Below are 16,626 nucleotides of genomic sequence, written 5' to 3'. Positions count from 1 at the left end.
CAGGATTTGAGAGATCAGAAGGAAAGGCATTCCAGGCATGGGCCACAGCCTTGGCAAAAGCACCAAAATATTGAATAGAACACTCCCAGGAGCAGCCGAATCACTCTTCTTGACTGCAGCATATAAGAGGAGTTATAAGGGACAGCTGGGTGACTGAGTGGATTGAGTCAGGCCTAGAGATGAGAATCCTGGAATTGACGCTGGCCTCAGATACTTACAAGCTGTATGACCCTGGGCAAGTCACTTAATCTCCACTGCCTACTCTTCTGCCTTGGAGCCAATATACAGTACTGATTCCAAGACAGAAGACAAGGGTTTTGAAAATAAAGAAAGAAGCATTATAACACTTAACAAAAGCCTGAAACGGTAGGATGAAGCCAGGTTGTGGAGGGCTGAGAGACAACAGGCTTTCTCATGTGCTTATTGAAAGTTTTAATTTCTTTATCTGAAAACTGCCTATTCACATCCCCTGCCCATTTATCAATTGGGGAATGGCTTGCTTTTTTGTACAATTGATTTAGTTCCTTGTCAAAGCCTGGGATTCTGAGGTCTCCCACTAGACTTTGGTCCGTATCCCTGATGGAGTTCAGGCAGGAGCTGGGGCGAGTCAGTCTTCCTCGCGACAATGTCATCTCTAATCACAAGGCAAGATGTCTGGAAAGAAATGACTCAGAATTTGCACCCCTTGGAAGAAAACACTGTCAAAGGCCACTCTGGCCAGCCAAAGGCCATGGGAAGCCAGTTGGCTATCATTAGTGCACCATTTTAATCACTCTGGCTTCTTCACCTGGCCTCCCTCTCACTGTCAGTCAATGGCTAACCAGGGCATGGAAACCAGTGTGAGCTGAAAAAATTTAGGAGGAGAGGCCCCTTTGCAGTAGCTTAACTGACCTGCCTTCCTTCAATCACCCATTTTTTTGAGAACAGCTAAGATAAGCTTTTTAATGCCTCAGTTTCAAGCAGCACCCTCCCTGCTCAAGAAACTCAGTAACTCCTTCCCTCTAAGTGGTACAAGTTCCTTTCTTTTAAGGACAGATAAGCCCTGGCTCCAGATGACCACTTCAGGCTTTAGTCTGCATTACATCTCAGCCCAGCCCAGTAAGGCAGAATTGTCGTACTATATTTCATCTCCGCCTCTGTGTTTTTGTACACGTTATCCCCTGTGCCTGGAGGTTGCCTCTTCACTGCTGTATCTTGACTCCTCAGAGGCTCAGCTCAGGTACACCTTCTGCAGGAAGCCTTCCCTGATTGTACTTCCTCCTCCTCAAATTGCCCTGTGCTTACTTATTGATTCTCTCTTGTAGCCCTTAGGAGAGGGAACATTCTTTAAGCACAAGGACTAAAGTTTCCACCTTTGTTTCTGTATCAACTGCACACAGCAGAATGAATGTTTAAACTGCCTTCCCCTGCCAGTCCCCTCCAAATGTGCTGGGCAGATGACACAAGGCAGGCTGACACACTCTTATCTGCTTTGAGAAAGAAGAAGAATCCAATTAAGCCAACACTGATCATTTATGGGCCAGCATTCATCTTAAAAGTTGGAGCCTTATCAGAAGTGAGAGCTTAGGAAAGCTGAAAGCTGCCTCCTGCAAGTGTGGCATCCCTGGCCCCTGACCCTGGAAGTACCTTCTTTAGGGGAGGTCTTTGGTGTGCCTAAAAGTTGACCAGAGTTAGCTGAAAAGAGCCAGTAACTGGGCTCTGACCTCTCCTTGCATAGCTTGCCACCTTGAGGGAATACGAGTAGCTTCCAAGAAACAAAGAAATGCCAGTGACCCAAATCGGAGCAGCAAAGCCTGGAGTAATGGGCTGGTGGTGCCCTCCCTCTTCCTGGCCTTTTAAGAGCACTTCCTCAGCAGGTGTGGGATGCTCTGTTCTCCCCTGTGTCCCTTCTGCTGCTCGGCTGCACTGATGAGAAGCGACAGCCACGGCAGCCCCCGTGTGTCAGGCTCAAGCACGTTCTCCCTTCCATCAAAGCCTGAAACAGCCAGGATGAATTATTAATCCAGTGCACAAAAACACTCTTGGGCTCGGTTTTCCAGTCGGCCACACTTGAAATGGCTGCAGAGATTAGGGACAGCTCAATGGTGGCTTTTGGTGGATGCAGGCTTCAAATGTGGCACAGCACCCAAAGGAACTGGAGGATGAGGCCCTCCTTCTCAAAATGCAGCCTCACAACCGAGCTGGGGCGTGTATGTGTACGTACCATGGATGAGATGGAGAGGCCTTTGTCACCGAGGAGTGAGCTCAGATCTAACCCGTTTTTGGAGAAGTGGGTGAGCCTAGGACAAAAGGGGTGTCAGGAACCCCAGCAATCTGAGGGGCCTGGAGTGAGCTCCCTCCAAATCCCCCAACAGAAGGGGCCCCCTCCCACCTATTTTCCTCTGACTCCACCCATACAGAGCTCCTGTCTGGATGGAGGGACCCAAGGTTTGAGCCTGTATAAAGCGAGATGATGCCTTTGAGACAAAGCCATGGTACAAGAGTGGAGGCAAGGCATCACCATGGAGACAGATAGAGTTTCTGCCAACACCTTATTAAAAGCAGCCTCAGGCGCATTACAAATTCTACAGAACTCTAAGCTTAGATTTGACCATGAGGTTTTGAGAGAAAAGGAAAAAGGCCAAGGGGTGACCGAGGAGGTAACTGGTAAGAGGGAGGCGGCAAGTTGGGAGGCACCTGGGTGAAGCCCACTTTCGCCTCAGTGATCTCAGCAACACTGGGCAGTCCCTATTAACTGCTTGGGCTTCAGCTTCCTTATCTCTGAAATGAGGAGGTGGAACTGGCTGATCTTTGACAGAGGGTTTTACAAAAGACAGAAACTTTCCAGGCACGGGATGGACAGGATTCCCTGTAGTTTGAAGGGTTCCAGCTGTCTGGAAGGCCACCCACCGGGGATGTGGGCAGAGCATCTCAAAGGCTCACCTGAACCTCAACAAAATGCTTCAGCTTTTCAACAAGAAGAGTGGTCAGGCTTCACTGGTTGGAGATGAGTCTTTCTGAATCAATGCCTTCACAGTCATTTGGAGGGAATTTTGTTGAAAAAAAAAAATGGGTGCAAATTAATTAAAACAATGTCCAAAAAGCACATCCAGAGGGCCTGTGATAAAGCATGTGCCTAGCTCCTAATAGAGAATGAATGCATAGTGGGAGAAAAGATATTCATTAAAGGCGAGCTCACAGCATGGATTGGTTTTGTTGGAAGAGGCCCACTTATTTTCAATTGGGTGGTGGGGGCAAGAGTCAACCTCCTCCCTCAAAAACAAAACAAAACAAACAAAAAAAAACAAAAGGGGGCAGCTGGGTAGCTCAGTGGAATGAGAGTCAGGCCTAGAGACAGGAGGTGCTAGGTTCAAATCTGGCCTCAGACACTTCTCAGCTGTGAGACCCTGGGCAAGTCACTTGACCCCCATTGCCTAGCCCTTACCACTCTTCTGCCTTGGAGCCAATACACAGTATTGACTCCAAGACGGAAGGTGAGGGTTTAAAAAAAAAAACAACAAAAAAAAACCTGTTTAAACATTTTTAAAAGGGCGTATTACTCTCAGCAATATGACGATCCAGGGCATGTCTGTGGGACTTAACAAAGAATGCCATCCATCCACCTCCAGAGAAAGATCTGATGGTGTCAGATACAGATCAAAGAATGTGATTTTTCACTTGTTTATATGAGTTTATGTTTTAGGGTTTTGGTTTTATAAGATCACTCACAAAAATGAGTAATATGGAAACAGCATGATAATATATTAAACCCAAATCAAACTGCCTGCCAGCTCTGGAAGTGGGGGGAAGGATGGGGAGGGACACAATTTGGATCATATAACTTCAGGAAATGGAAGTGGAAATTTGTTGTTACATGTAATTGGTAAAAAAAAAGAATAAAATTAAATTTTAAAAAAGGGCACAAAGAACAGAATAGAAGGACTGTTTTGAAAGTAATAGGTAGAATTTATTAGATGCATTCTAAAAAATATATAGAATCTTTTCCATATTTCCATGGTTTCACAGACAATCCTCTTTGTGTTCTCTTTTATAAATAGATATGTTCATGGATCTGGGGTTTGATGTTTGTTAAATTTAGAATTTTAAAAATTGTTTAAAATAAGTGTAAGAAAAATACACGAATACAAAATATCATCACTTCTCCTTGAAGAGTTGAACCTTTAAAACAAGACAAATCGGCACAGTATGGTAGAGATTTAGAGTTCAAGGACCTGGGTTCGAATGCTGGCTCCATGAGACCCTTCAGCAAAATGAAGTGGTCGGATTCGATGATCTTTGAGGTTCCAGCCACTTCTAAATCTACAGTCCTGTGGTTCAGGTGGGAATTATTCATGTGAGATGACTCCAAAGTGTTGAATGTCTTCTCTGTTATGCCATGCTGTTTCCAAAGATAGTATGGAGAACTACCTCAAATGTTCTATGTGGACATGAATGATAAATTCTTGTTTTTGTTTAGTTTGTAAAAAGTTTCTTCTATAATCATAGGAACACAATGTCAAACGTCGAGAATGTTTCCACTTTCACCTTAGGTATAAGAAAGCTCAGCCCCCAACACTGTGCCCAACGGTCTCAGGCTCTGGGAGGTGGATGTGGGCTGTGGTGATCCCCTCTATATGCTGTCACCAGAACTGAGGTATGGAGCTAGGAGACTCCAAGTTGCTTCTCCCTCCTTCAGTCATCTCCCTGTAGACCCTTAGGAATTCCAAAGAGCATCATTACCCACCAAGCTTCCTTAATAGTGCCTATGAATATGGCCACTGAAGAGAAAGTCCAAGGCCTGAGAGTGGCATCTGCCACCCAGCCAATGGACATCTCTTCTTTAAGATACAGAAGTTATAAAATTGGTTCCTTTGTTAACCCACACAGAAGACAGACTGGACACTGACCGGACAACATCTTCTGGATTTTGGAATGCCGTTTCAGCCAGTGACCTCCTAAGCCTGCAAAGCCTTAGGGAACTGTGGTTTTCTTAATCTTTCTTTCTTTGGAAAGAAAATCCAAGTGTTTCAGCAATGCATTTGAGCTGTCTTTATTGCTTTAACTTGGGTCTCTGTCCTGGTCAAATTGGACTGGACAAGCCAGGATTTCCCTGCGCTGCAGTTTCTCTACAAGTGGGCACCCTTCCTAGCATTTAACTAATGCTACTGAAGAGAAAGAAAACAGAATTCACTTCTCCCACCAATGTATTTCTACAATGATTTTATTATAAATAGCATCTCCGAAAAGAAATACATATTGCTTTCGAGTCTAACTGCAAACTTGCAAAACAAAAGGGAAAAATGGAACCAGGAGCAGAAGCAGTTAGTTAAACATCAAACAACGATGACGCCAGCAGGCACGCCTTTTGCAAGGTGAAGGAATCCGGAATGAGGGAATTACCTCACAGTCAGTCAATCAAAGCAAGCTTGGAGGAGGCTGGGACCTCACACCTGTTTTGTAAACTGAGCTGTTTCCTCTCCATGGATGGGGGAGGAGGGGCCCACCCTCCAGCTGACACCAGCCTGAGCATGTTCAGTCGACATCCTGAATGCAGCTGATCAGAAGGAAACCCTCATTGTTTGCCAGGAGCAATGTCAGAGTAATCCTTCAAGACCCCGGCCAAGTGCTCGTTGTGAGTCTTGAACCTTCGCTTCTTCTGTGAGACTGGTTTCTTCCTCCGCTGAATGGGAGCCTGAGGAAGAAACGGTAATGAACAGGAGCATTCATTAGCACCAAGGCTACTGGGAGGCAGGGTGGCAGGTCTGTTCAGGAGGCCCCATCCTAGCCTTGAGAACCACCACCTCGAAAGTTCTGGGCTGGGGTAGGGGTAGAATATCTGAAAACCAGATCTCTTCAAGTAAAGACATACTAGTTCATATGGCATAACTGGAACATCAGGCCTCCATAGTGAACTGATACTAACCAGAGAAGCAGAGGAAGGGCCAATTGGGACATCTTGTTTTCCAGTGCTAAGAGTTGAATTTTTTTTTTAAACTATGAATAATTTGAGCCTTGGTACTTGAAGGATCTGTATGACTACTGGGGCAGGAACTCCCTCCTCTCTTCCCATCTACGTATTTCTTGCTCATACATACTCCCAAGAGCCATGTGGCCTCTTTCTGATCCTTTTCCTATCATAGGGGTCCATTCATGGTTACTCCTCCTCTCACTAGGACAAGCCCCTGGTCTTTGGACTGTCATCTTCTCCTGCACATCACCTTCCATCACACATCGTCCCAGTGCCCTTGGCGTGACCATGATGCTCTGAGATGGCAGACCAGCACATTTGGTCTAGCACTATCACGACCCAGAGTGAACACTGGTTTTCAAGAGACAGGTCTTTATGATAAGCATTTAGCGATACTGAAAATAGCGTACAATTTCCCAACTGGGAACCAGGCTGACTTCTCTTCCTATGCAATTGTAGGCCAGGCAACTACCCACAAGACACATATTGATGAACCTGCCAGGCTATTGTGCTCAGTTGGGAGCCAGTGTGGATGGTCAGGCCAGGCCCTTCCTCCCTTGGTTGAAGATAGCTTAAACCTCCCATGTGGTCAATGCCCCACCATATCTTTACTTTTCTAGAGTCCCATGAATCATACACTTTTGTATCGTTATGATAAATGTATAGGATTTATATATATATATATATATATATAATGTATAATCCTCTGGAGAGGACTCTGAATTCTTGAAGACAATGCCAAGAACTGCAAGCTCTGGCTCTCCCACACTAGAAATGCTTTCAGTAGAACTTAGCAGATAAATCCTGGGGATTGCCCTGAGTTAGATGTGTTGAGGTAAAGAGGCTTGCCCAGGGAAATGTGGGCTCAAGTTCTGCCTCTGATACATAAGTAAGGTCCTCCAAACAAGACCACCAGACACACATGCTAATAGCCTCACAATCAAAGTGGGAATAGTGGAGGCCAGTGAAAACAGATTAAGAGATTAGAAAGGCCATATCACGGGAAGTGAAGAGGTTGTGGATATGGCCAACAATGAAAAATGAAACTGAGCCTATGTCTACAGACATGAAAAGACTTGTTACCAACGTGAGAGACAGGTTTGTTTGTCTCTGGTTCACAACTTGGCAGAATTACTTGCTCTCCAATGAAAAGGTGATGAATACAAGGAAGTATCACCAGTTCACCTTTCAGGTCTACGAATCATTGTCTGGGCCCTGAGTAAAACAAAAAGGGGGAAAATGCACCGGGTGGCATTTGGGACAAGGCCCAGGACTTTATTCTTTTTTTTTTATTTTTAAACCCTTACCTTCTTAGTATTGAATAAGACAGAAGAATGGCAAGGGCCAGGCAAAGTTAAATGACTTGCCCAGAGTCACACAGCTAGGAAGTGTCTGAGGCCAGATTTCAACCTAGGACTTCCTGTCTCTAGGCCTGGCACTCAATTCACTGAGCCACTTAACTGCCTCCTGCCCAGTACTTTTAAAAATTCTTACTGGCTGTTCTCGAAACAAAGTCCTATCTTTTTAAATAATGATATTTTTTTCACTGATGCTACATGACTATCTATCCTGGCACACTAATTACATTGTTAGTAGAGATATAAACTGACTTAATTTTTTGAGAAAACAAGTTGTGATCTAGTAATCCCACTCCTGGGCATATTGAACAATTAAGTCGGACACAGAGAAGCCCCAGGTGGCTAAAACCAGCCTGTTATCCATCCATCTGTCCACCTGTCTATGTCGACCCATCAATCTATCCATTTGTTACTTTCTCTAGAAAGCATTTTAAAATACTTTTTAGAGTACATGAACTGGCTAGTTTCATCAGCTCCACTAAAAGAAAGCCTCTGGTTCAGTGCTGTTCAAACACCACTTCCAGACTATACATACCACTTTCTTTGGTCCAGACTCCTGCATAGAAGAAATACCCTGTCGCTTCAGATACTCTTCAATCTTCTCCTCATCCATAGAATCCACAGTGATGCTCCTCCAAAGTTTTTGAAATTCTGCATGAACAAAGTGAACATCACTTTATATTTAGGGGTTGCAGCCTATATCTAAAACATAGTGAAAATCAAGACTCAGACATTCACTTCAAAGTTGAGATCAAAAGAAAATATTTCTTTATGGAAACAGAGGCAACTCTAACCTCTATGAGTTGGGACTCTTGAATAAAAGAGACCAGGGAAAGGATAATCTTGGTTCTTTGGAAAGGAAATGCCTGGAGACCATCCAAGATGGCAGAAGAGAAGGAAGTAGTTCAGCCAGCCTCTTCCTTACATATAGAAAATACTCCAGAACAATACTGATCAGGAAATCCAAGGGGAAAAAAAAACTTGGTGAGTCATTTTTCCAGCACAAGTTAGCAGAGGGAGATGGGGTCTACCCAGGCACACATGGGGAGGCTTCTAGCATTGGGAGAGAAGAGATCCAACAGAAACCAAGGGGTAGGGAGTCCTGACCTTGAGGAGGGAGCAATGATGCAAGGGCACACAGATCCAGTGCGGACTAAAGGAGGGGATCTGCAACTACAGGTGGTGATCGAGGACAACATGTAGCTATGGGCCCTCGGCCATGTCTGAAGGGTGGAGTTTATATATAAGCAAGCACCAGCAGGGTGACTCGGATCTGGGGAGAACAGTGGGATAGCAGACACAGACCAGGCAGGAGAGAAATCCCAGACCAAAGAGAAGCTTCCAGTTGTCACTCTGGAACTCCAGGTTATAAGAGCAAGCTCACAGGAGTGTTGCTTAGAGTGAAATTCAAATCAGGACCTTATAGCACTTATACCAGAAGGGCAGCTGTCACACTTTGCCTGGATCAGAGTGCTAAGAGCATACTGTTAGCTAGAAAAGCCCATTCTTAACTGTCCCTGAGATTCTAGAACAGTGCATAATACACAATATACATAACACACATGGAAAGCAATAGTAAGAAGCAAGAAGATACAAAACAGGTGCAAACACAGCCTAGCCATTCCCTCCAGAAGTGTCCAAAGATGGCAAGGATAAAAAAATAAGCAAATCCAAAAAGAATCTCACCATAAAGAACTATTATGGTGATGAGGACACAAACACAGAAGAGAATGACTCCGAAAAATCTCCAAGCAAACCTTCAAAGGGAAACAGGCAAGTTCAACTACAAATCCAGTAAGAGATGAAGCAAGAGCTAAAAAAAAATGACTTTATAAATCAAATAAAATGCACTAGAAGAAACAATTGAAAAAGAAATAACAGGAGGAAAAAATGGAAAGAAAATGAACTATGGAATTAAGAATTGGAGTTTAACAGCTTGAAACAAGAGTTATAAAACCATATCCAAGCAATAGAATTTTTGATAATCAAGATGAACAAAATAAAATTTGATGACTCCATGAGACAGCAAGAAATATAAATATATGTATATATACATATATGTATATGTATATATACGCACACACACACATATACATATATATAAAGATAGAAGACTAGAGGGAAAAAAATCTATGAGGTATTTCATACCAAAAATAACTGCCGTGGAAAATATATCAAGGGGAAGTAATTTAAGAATTATTGGACAACCTCAAAGCCATGAACATAAAAAGAACCTAAACAACCTATTTCAAGAATTTATAAAAACAAAATTTCTCAGAGAACCAGTGGGCAAAGTGAAAATAGAAAAAAAATAATTATTTACCTATTGAAAAGAACCCCAAAATGAAAAGTTCCAGGAAATTATAGCTAAAATTCCAAACTTCCAGGCATCACCTACCAAATATTATCAGTAGCCAGCCAGAAAGAATAAACTCAAGTACTAGGAATCACAGTCAAGATGACATAAGATTTAGTGGCCAGCAGTATAAAGGGACAGTTCCAAATATAATCTTTTCTTTAAAAAAAAAACTTTCTTTCCATCTTAAAATCAATACTAAATATTAGTTCCAAGGAAGAAGAGCAGTAAGGGCTAGGCAACTGGCTTATCCAGGGTCACACAGCTAGGAAGTGTCTGAGGCCAGATTTGAACCCAGGACTACCCATCTCTAGGCCTAGGCTCTCTATGCACTAAGCCATTTAGCTGCCCCAGAATATAGTCTTCAAGAAAGCAAATGATAAAAACTCACAACCAAGATTAACTTACTGAGAAAAACTGAATATAATTCTACAGGGGGAAAAAAATGGATCTTTAATGAAATAGAGGGCTTCTAAGTATTCCTGATGAAAAGACAAGAGCTATAGAGACACTCTGAAATATAAACACAGGGGTCAAAAAATATAAAAAGGGAGACAGAAGGAGTCATAATAGATTTTAAAAAGGATGAACTATTTGCAGTCTAATATGAGGAGATGATACATGTGTTTCTACAGAACCTCATCATCAGGGGTCTAGAGGGGACTCTAAAATAACTGAGAGCCTGGGAATGGAGTTTTCTTTTTAAGTTTTAATGACCTTAAATGAGAAAAGGAAAAGGCATATTTGAAGAACAGAGAGAGCAACTGTGGGGGAAATTATCTCACATAATTTGGGTGTGCAAGTAAACCACCCTACAAAACAATAAGAGGGAGATTAGATGAAGGTAGTGATTAGTCATTAACAACAAATTCTAACCACAAGGAGTGGATAGTGAAGAAAGGTTTAAAATAAAAGAAAAGAAGGGCTGGGTCCTGGGTGAAGGAGAAAAGAGGGGCAGGTAAGAAGTAAATTGCATCAGAACTCTCCTCTCTCACCTCCTCTTTTTCTTTATAAAGAGGAGAGGGAACACTGGCTAATGCAATAACCAGCCGCAATTTCAGAGGCGTCCTGATGAAATATATTTTCCTTCCATTCCCAATCTCCTGATAAGACTCGGGGTGAAAATCGAGACATGAATTTTTTTGGACATGGCCAATGCAGGAAGTTGTTTTGCTTGGCTATACGCATTTGTTACAATGGTTTTGTAGGTTTTTCCTTTTTCTTTTTTGCTGGGGATGTTGGAGAAGGAAAGGGAAGGGTGGAAAGGAGAGGTGATTTTTGTTACCTGAAAACAATAAATTTAAATTTGAAAAAAAAAAAGAAAAAAAAAAGAAAAAAAGAAAATACTTGCTCTGCTTGAAGCTTTGCTGAACACAACTGCAGTAGTCTATTTTCAAAGGTCATGCTGTCAACACTCATGCTTTAATTCCCCCCACCCCCAGGTCCTCCACCAAACAGCTTTAGCCACACTTCATAAAAGCAAGAGGCTTCTGCAAGAAAAATCCTCCTAAATCCTAGTATATGAGTATTCCATCCCTTTTCCCAAATGTAATGGAACTTTGCATTCCACTGGAAAGTAGATGAAGTCAGAGTCATTTTGAGAGAGTAGAAGGCACTTAACACAATGTGTGGTACATATCAGATGCTTAATAAATATTAACTGAGTGATAGGAAACAGACTTCTCTCCATGCTTATTTGCTAGGATAAGGGTATGGGACAGAGTAAAGGACCATGTTTCTGGCACAAGACTTTTTGGAAACAAATGACCTAAGAAATGGTAGGGAGCTGGCTGAGTTCTAAAGACATGAGAAGAAGAGAATGGCAAATGTTCCAAGAAATTAATGTGACATTTCGCTCACCCCAAATTTCTTAACCAGTCAAGAGACAGATATGTTTAGCTACATTGTGTGCTCACTTCAGTCACCAATGTTACCTCTTAATGGCCAAATCAATGGCCTACTCTTAATCCTCTTCCCTCAACTTCACCTCCTGCAGAATCTGACACTGCTGATCTCCTTTCTGGAAACTCTTCTAATTTTTCCTGGGTCTCCTCTTACTAGGTTGACTGTGCCTCAATCACCTTTGCTGCATCTGTATTTAGGTTTTGTACTACCTTACTTTGTGATCTCATCAACATCCAAGGATCCAGTCTTTTCTGTAACTGGATGCATGTTGTTTCCCTGATAGACTGTGAGCACTGAGGTCAGGGACCAGATTTTTGCCTGTCTTTGTACCCCCAGTGCCTAGCCACAATGTGGGGCACAGAATAAGCACTTCTTGTTTGTTGACTACTACTGCATTTCTGTAACCTCCATAAGGAACAGAGAGAAGATATCTACCTGAAAAGAGAGCTAAGAACAGCTGCCATACATAATGAACACTGAACCCAGCCCATTCCCTTAATCTTCCAGAATGCCTTATCTGGGCAGTGACTGGTACAGCCCACTCCTTTCATTCCAAAGCTCCATCTCTAAGCAGCAGGTTCAGTTCCCAAACTAGATGGAAATAAAACAGCAAGCTGTTCTAGGACAGATTCTTCCTCCTTTTATATACCAAGAGATCTCAGGGGAAGTTTAGAAGTGTCCAATTATTTCTGAGACTCTTAGGGCACTTGAAAGAACAGATTCTGTCTTCACTAGAGAATTTCTATGTAAATACATGGCAAAGCACTCTGTCCTGACTGACACATGGCCTTTACAGAAATCTAAAACCAAGAACACTGTAACACATGTGTATTATCTAAAGCCAGAGGGACAGCAGTGGGCTCATGGGACTCAGGAGGCCAGGATTCGCTTTCCATCTGTTTTAAGAAATAAATGTGGTACCCATGAGGGATCATTTCTCATGAGGCAAAATGAGGGGGTCAAACTAAATGACCCAAAAGGTATCTCCTGAATCTAAAATTCTCTTTTTCAAATAACCTCCAATCTAATTGGATACCTCAATGACTCACTTCATAAAAGACCATTCTCTAGTACAAGATTTACAGCACATTTAAGGAATTGATGTCATATTCAAGCATTTGTTAATTATCACTGTGAAAAGGACAGGAAGGCAATAAAAGGCCAATAATACTGGGTCCTTCCCCTCCAGGGGTTTGGAATCTCTGGGAGGTGATAAGATAGTGTGCGGATAGAAGAAATATGTTTAAAAAAAATACAAGATGTACACAAGAGGAAGAGCTCATATCTGGTTGGGGAAGTAAGGAAGTTTTTACTAAAAGAGAGGCTGACCTACGGTCTGAAGGATAGACAGGATGTCAACAGAGGGAGAAGGAGCCACCTCTACTATGGACTGCCCTTACGTGAGATCTTGTAGAGTTTTCACTTCATGGCAACTAAAATGGAAAGTGGAAAAGATGCCTTCAACCCTGAAACACTTAGAGACAAGCTGATTTAGGGCACAAGTGAACCATTCTATCATACGTGCAGCTCGTGCTTCTGAACAGCCCAATGGTGAGCTGACATCGATCCATAGAGGTATTTGTAGACTCACCTCACTTACACAATGAACCACAGTGAGCCCCTCTCCTACCTCCAATCCCTCCCCACTCCAAACCATGGAACTATCAAAAGACCTCCTCAAGCTAAGTTCTGACCGTATCACCCTCACCCTCTTTGGCAAATTCCAATAACTTCCCTTCCCTTTAGGATAAAGTAGGCCCTTCTGTTTGGCTTCTCCCTTGTTTTCTCTTCAGTGTAACACATTACTTGCCCCTCCAAGTACACTATAGCTGTCATGGTAGCACACCTACTCACCCTGCACACAAGGGTCTGTCTGTACTTTCACTACCCCCCAGAAAGCTTTTCTTCCTCTCTGCCTGCCAAGAGCGGCTGGCTGCCTTTAAGACTCAGTCTAAATGTCACCTTAGTCTCCATGAGGCCTTTCCTCTTTTCCCTGCAGCTACCAGAGGTGACATGAGGTGAAGTGACCATCCACCTACTTTGTGAGTGCCACATATATTCTGATTTGTAGATGTGATCTTACCTATTAAATGCATGTGAGCTCCAAGAAGACAGAGAATGCTCCTGCCTTTCTTTGTAATCCGTACTTAATAAAAGCTCAATGGACTCCATCAAAAAGTAGAGACTAAGATGATCTGCCCATTTATAGTCAAAAGAGATTTGTCCTTTAGGTTGCTGAGAAAAAGTCCAGGCCCACCAGTCACTCATTCTTCTCTGGACTCCACTCCTGACTCTTCAGACCACCCATCCTTATTCTACTACCACCCGAAACCCCCATGTTCCTTTAGGTGTTGTCTTACCCCATCAGAATGTAAGCTCCTTTCCTTGAGGGCGGGGACTATCTCTCTTTTTTTTTGTATTTCCAGCACTTAGCACTGTGCTAGGCCCACAGTAAGAGATTAATAATTGGTTGCTGACCATAACTTGAGTCAGTAGAATCCAACTCCATCAATGACACATGTAAAACCCAGTGGAATTGCTCATTGGCTATGGGAGGGGGGTGGGAGGAGGGGAGGGAAAGAACATGAATCATGTAACCGTGGAAAAATACTCTAAATTAATTAAAGATTTTCATATCTCACACACAAAAGAATCCAACACCAAAACCTGTCCTCACAGTGAGCATGAGCTAGAGACATCTCATCCTGGCTTGGGGTTGCAATCTATATGCAGGGTGGGAATGGCCACATAGATGAAAGCACTGGTCCCATTTCATTTGCTTGTTCCTGTCTTGCCAGGCCTCATGTTTGTGCTCAGAACTCTTCAGGAGTCCTCAAATCTCTGAGGAAAGATTCTTTATGCCTTCTTGTCTATGTGCTATGCAAACCAGAACCCCTTGAATTGTCTCATACCATCCCATTCCCAGACTAGAGTCTACAATTGTAGCAGGAGCTCTTTACTCCCCTGGGCCCCAACAATTTCCCTCTAATGTCCCACACCAGGAAGGGTGCTAGACACCTCTTGTGCTAGACTAGGAGTCCTCCCTCTTCCAATGAATCCTCTTAGGGCTTGCTATCTATTCCCCAAAACTCCCTCCAGTTCACCAAAGTGCTTCCTAAAATGGAGTGAGGGCCCTCAGGTAAATGAACACCTCAGGCTGAGATGGCAAACACCACTAGGGACTGGCAGTTCAGTAAAGCTCCCCAGGCTTTTTCAGATCAAGTCTGTACTTATGAAGTAGACATCCCAAGGCCAAGTGCTGCATTTTACTTTGGTCACTTTTCAATTTCCAATTAGGATATTTGGTCTGTTGAGAACTTGTTGAATCCCGACTGTCATTCAACAAGATAGCTAACCTTCCATTAGGATGCTAGTTTCCTACAAGAGGTGCTCTCCTAGCCTCCTTCCCTCTTTCCTTTTCTCCCTTGCTTTTCTTCATATCCCCAGGGCTTGGCAGATACTTGGCACATAGTGCTCAATAAATCTTGTGACCAAATCACCTGCAAATCTGGTCAGTATCCCATTTAAGCTCTTCATCTTAGTTAGTGGTTAACTAGCAGCAGACCTAGCAGAGCATTCTAGAACATGCCAAGAAAGGTTGTCTCAAAGCTGACACGGAACTGTAACAACTCCTGTTGGGTCAGCAGTGAATCTACCAAATAGCACTTGTCTATATTTCTTCATCATGTCCACAACAACAGCAGGAAGAGACTTTTTCATATGCAATTGATAAGATCCAGGTTCAAAGCGTCTACAGAGCTGCCTCTTCCACAAGCCAGGTGAGTCTTTCTGTCCTTAACAAAGCCTTGCAGACTCTCTGGGATGGCTGCTTTCTTTGCTAGAGGTTCATCATTAACAATCTTGTTAATGAAACCTTCTATTCATTCACATGTTTCCCCTGGTTTTAGCCATCATCCATCATGTACTTTGTTTCTGGTTCTTTGCTACTCTCAAAGAGCTGTTATGACCATCTGGAGACATATGATGGGCCCTTCTTTCTGTCTCTGGCATACATGGGTCAAAAGAATGTGGACATTTTCATCTCTTTCACAAGACAGTTTCAAATACTTTCTGGAAGGGCAGAGCTGATAATTCCTTGCATGTCAGCATGCCACTCATTTTCACCACACTTACAGCACTGACAACTCCTACCACGCGCCACTGTTATTCACTCAATGAGTTCTGATTCACATTTCTCTTAAGAATAGTTCAGAAAAAATGTTTCATGTGGTTGTTTATAAAGTGAAATCCTTCTTTTGAGTGCAGTTAATTCATGGTCTTTGACCACTTATCTGCTAGTTGCATTAGTTACCTTAGATAGCAGACTTTGATCAAAGATAACTGACACAAAAAACCCTTTCCCCAATTTCTCTTCATATCTTTAATGTAATGATTCTGCTTATGCAAAAAACATTTCAATTTAATTTCATAAAAATGATTTATTTTTATCTTTTGGAATCACTTCTATCCTTTGGTTAAGAACCCGCCCCTTGGCCACAGCAGCAATGGGCACCTTGAACTTGTTCCCTTCTCACTGTTTATGGTCTGACCTTTAGTGCTTTGAGTTTACTGAGTATATGGGATAAAGCTGTTATTTTTCACCTAATTTCTGCCGGATTGTTTTCTAGTTTTTTCCAATACTTCTTATCTGAGAGGAATTCTTTTACAGATCATTTTTCGGGTGCATCAAAACTCAGATTGTTGGACACGATTATTTCTGAGTCTTCCTTTTCTGGTTTGTTTCACTGAACGGTTCATCTGTTTTTTTCTTTTAATTAACTTAATTTAAAAATTTTGATTTTTAGTTAAAAAACAAAACCAAAAACAATAACCTTCCCTGTCTTAGAATTGACACTAAATATCACTTCCATGGCAGTAGAGCAGGAAGGGCTAGGCCATTAGGGTCAAGTGACTTGCCCAGGGTCACACAGCTAGGAAATATCTATAGCCATATTTGAACCCAGGTCCTCCCATCTTTAGGCCTGGCTCTCTATTTACATAGACCTAGTTGGCCTTCTTTCTCTATTTTTAATCCAAACCAAACTGTTTTAAAGGTTACT

General features: G+C 42.6%; 1 protein-coding gene across 1 annotated transcript in view; it reads right to left on the bottom strand.

Moving 5' to 3' along the window:
* Positions 1–5,204: 5,204 nt before the first annotated feature.
* GTF2E2 (general transcription factor IIE subunit 2) overlaps positions 5,205–16,626 on the bottom strand; it is a 104,809-nt gene continuing 93,387 nt past the window's right edge. The window contains exons 7-8 of the mRNA XM_044681535.1: positions 7,841–7,956; positions 5,205–5,671 (exon numbers count right to left, since the gene is read on the bottom strand). Of these exons, the coding sequence (XP_044537470.1) occupies positions 5,552–5,671; positions 7,841–7,956 (236 nt within the window). The 3' untranslated portion in view covers positions 5,205–5,551. The remainder of the gene's footprint in view (positions 5,672–7,840; positions 7,957–16,626) is intronic.

Source organism: Gracilinanus agilis, chromosome 6 (assembly GCF_016433145.1).
Source record: "Gracilinanus agilis isolate LMUSP501 chromosome 6, AgileGrace, whole genome shotgun sequence".
Classification (NCBI taxonomy): domain Eukaryota; kingdom Metazoa; phylum Chordata; class Mammalia; order Didelphimorphia; family Didelphidae; genus Gracilinanus; species Gracilinanus agilis.
This window is presented reverse-complemented; position numbering and strand designations above follow the sequence as displayed.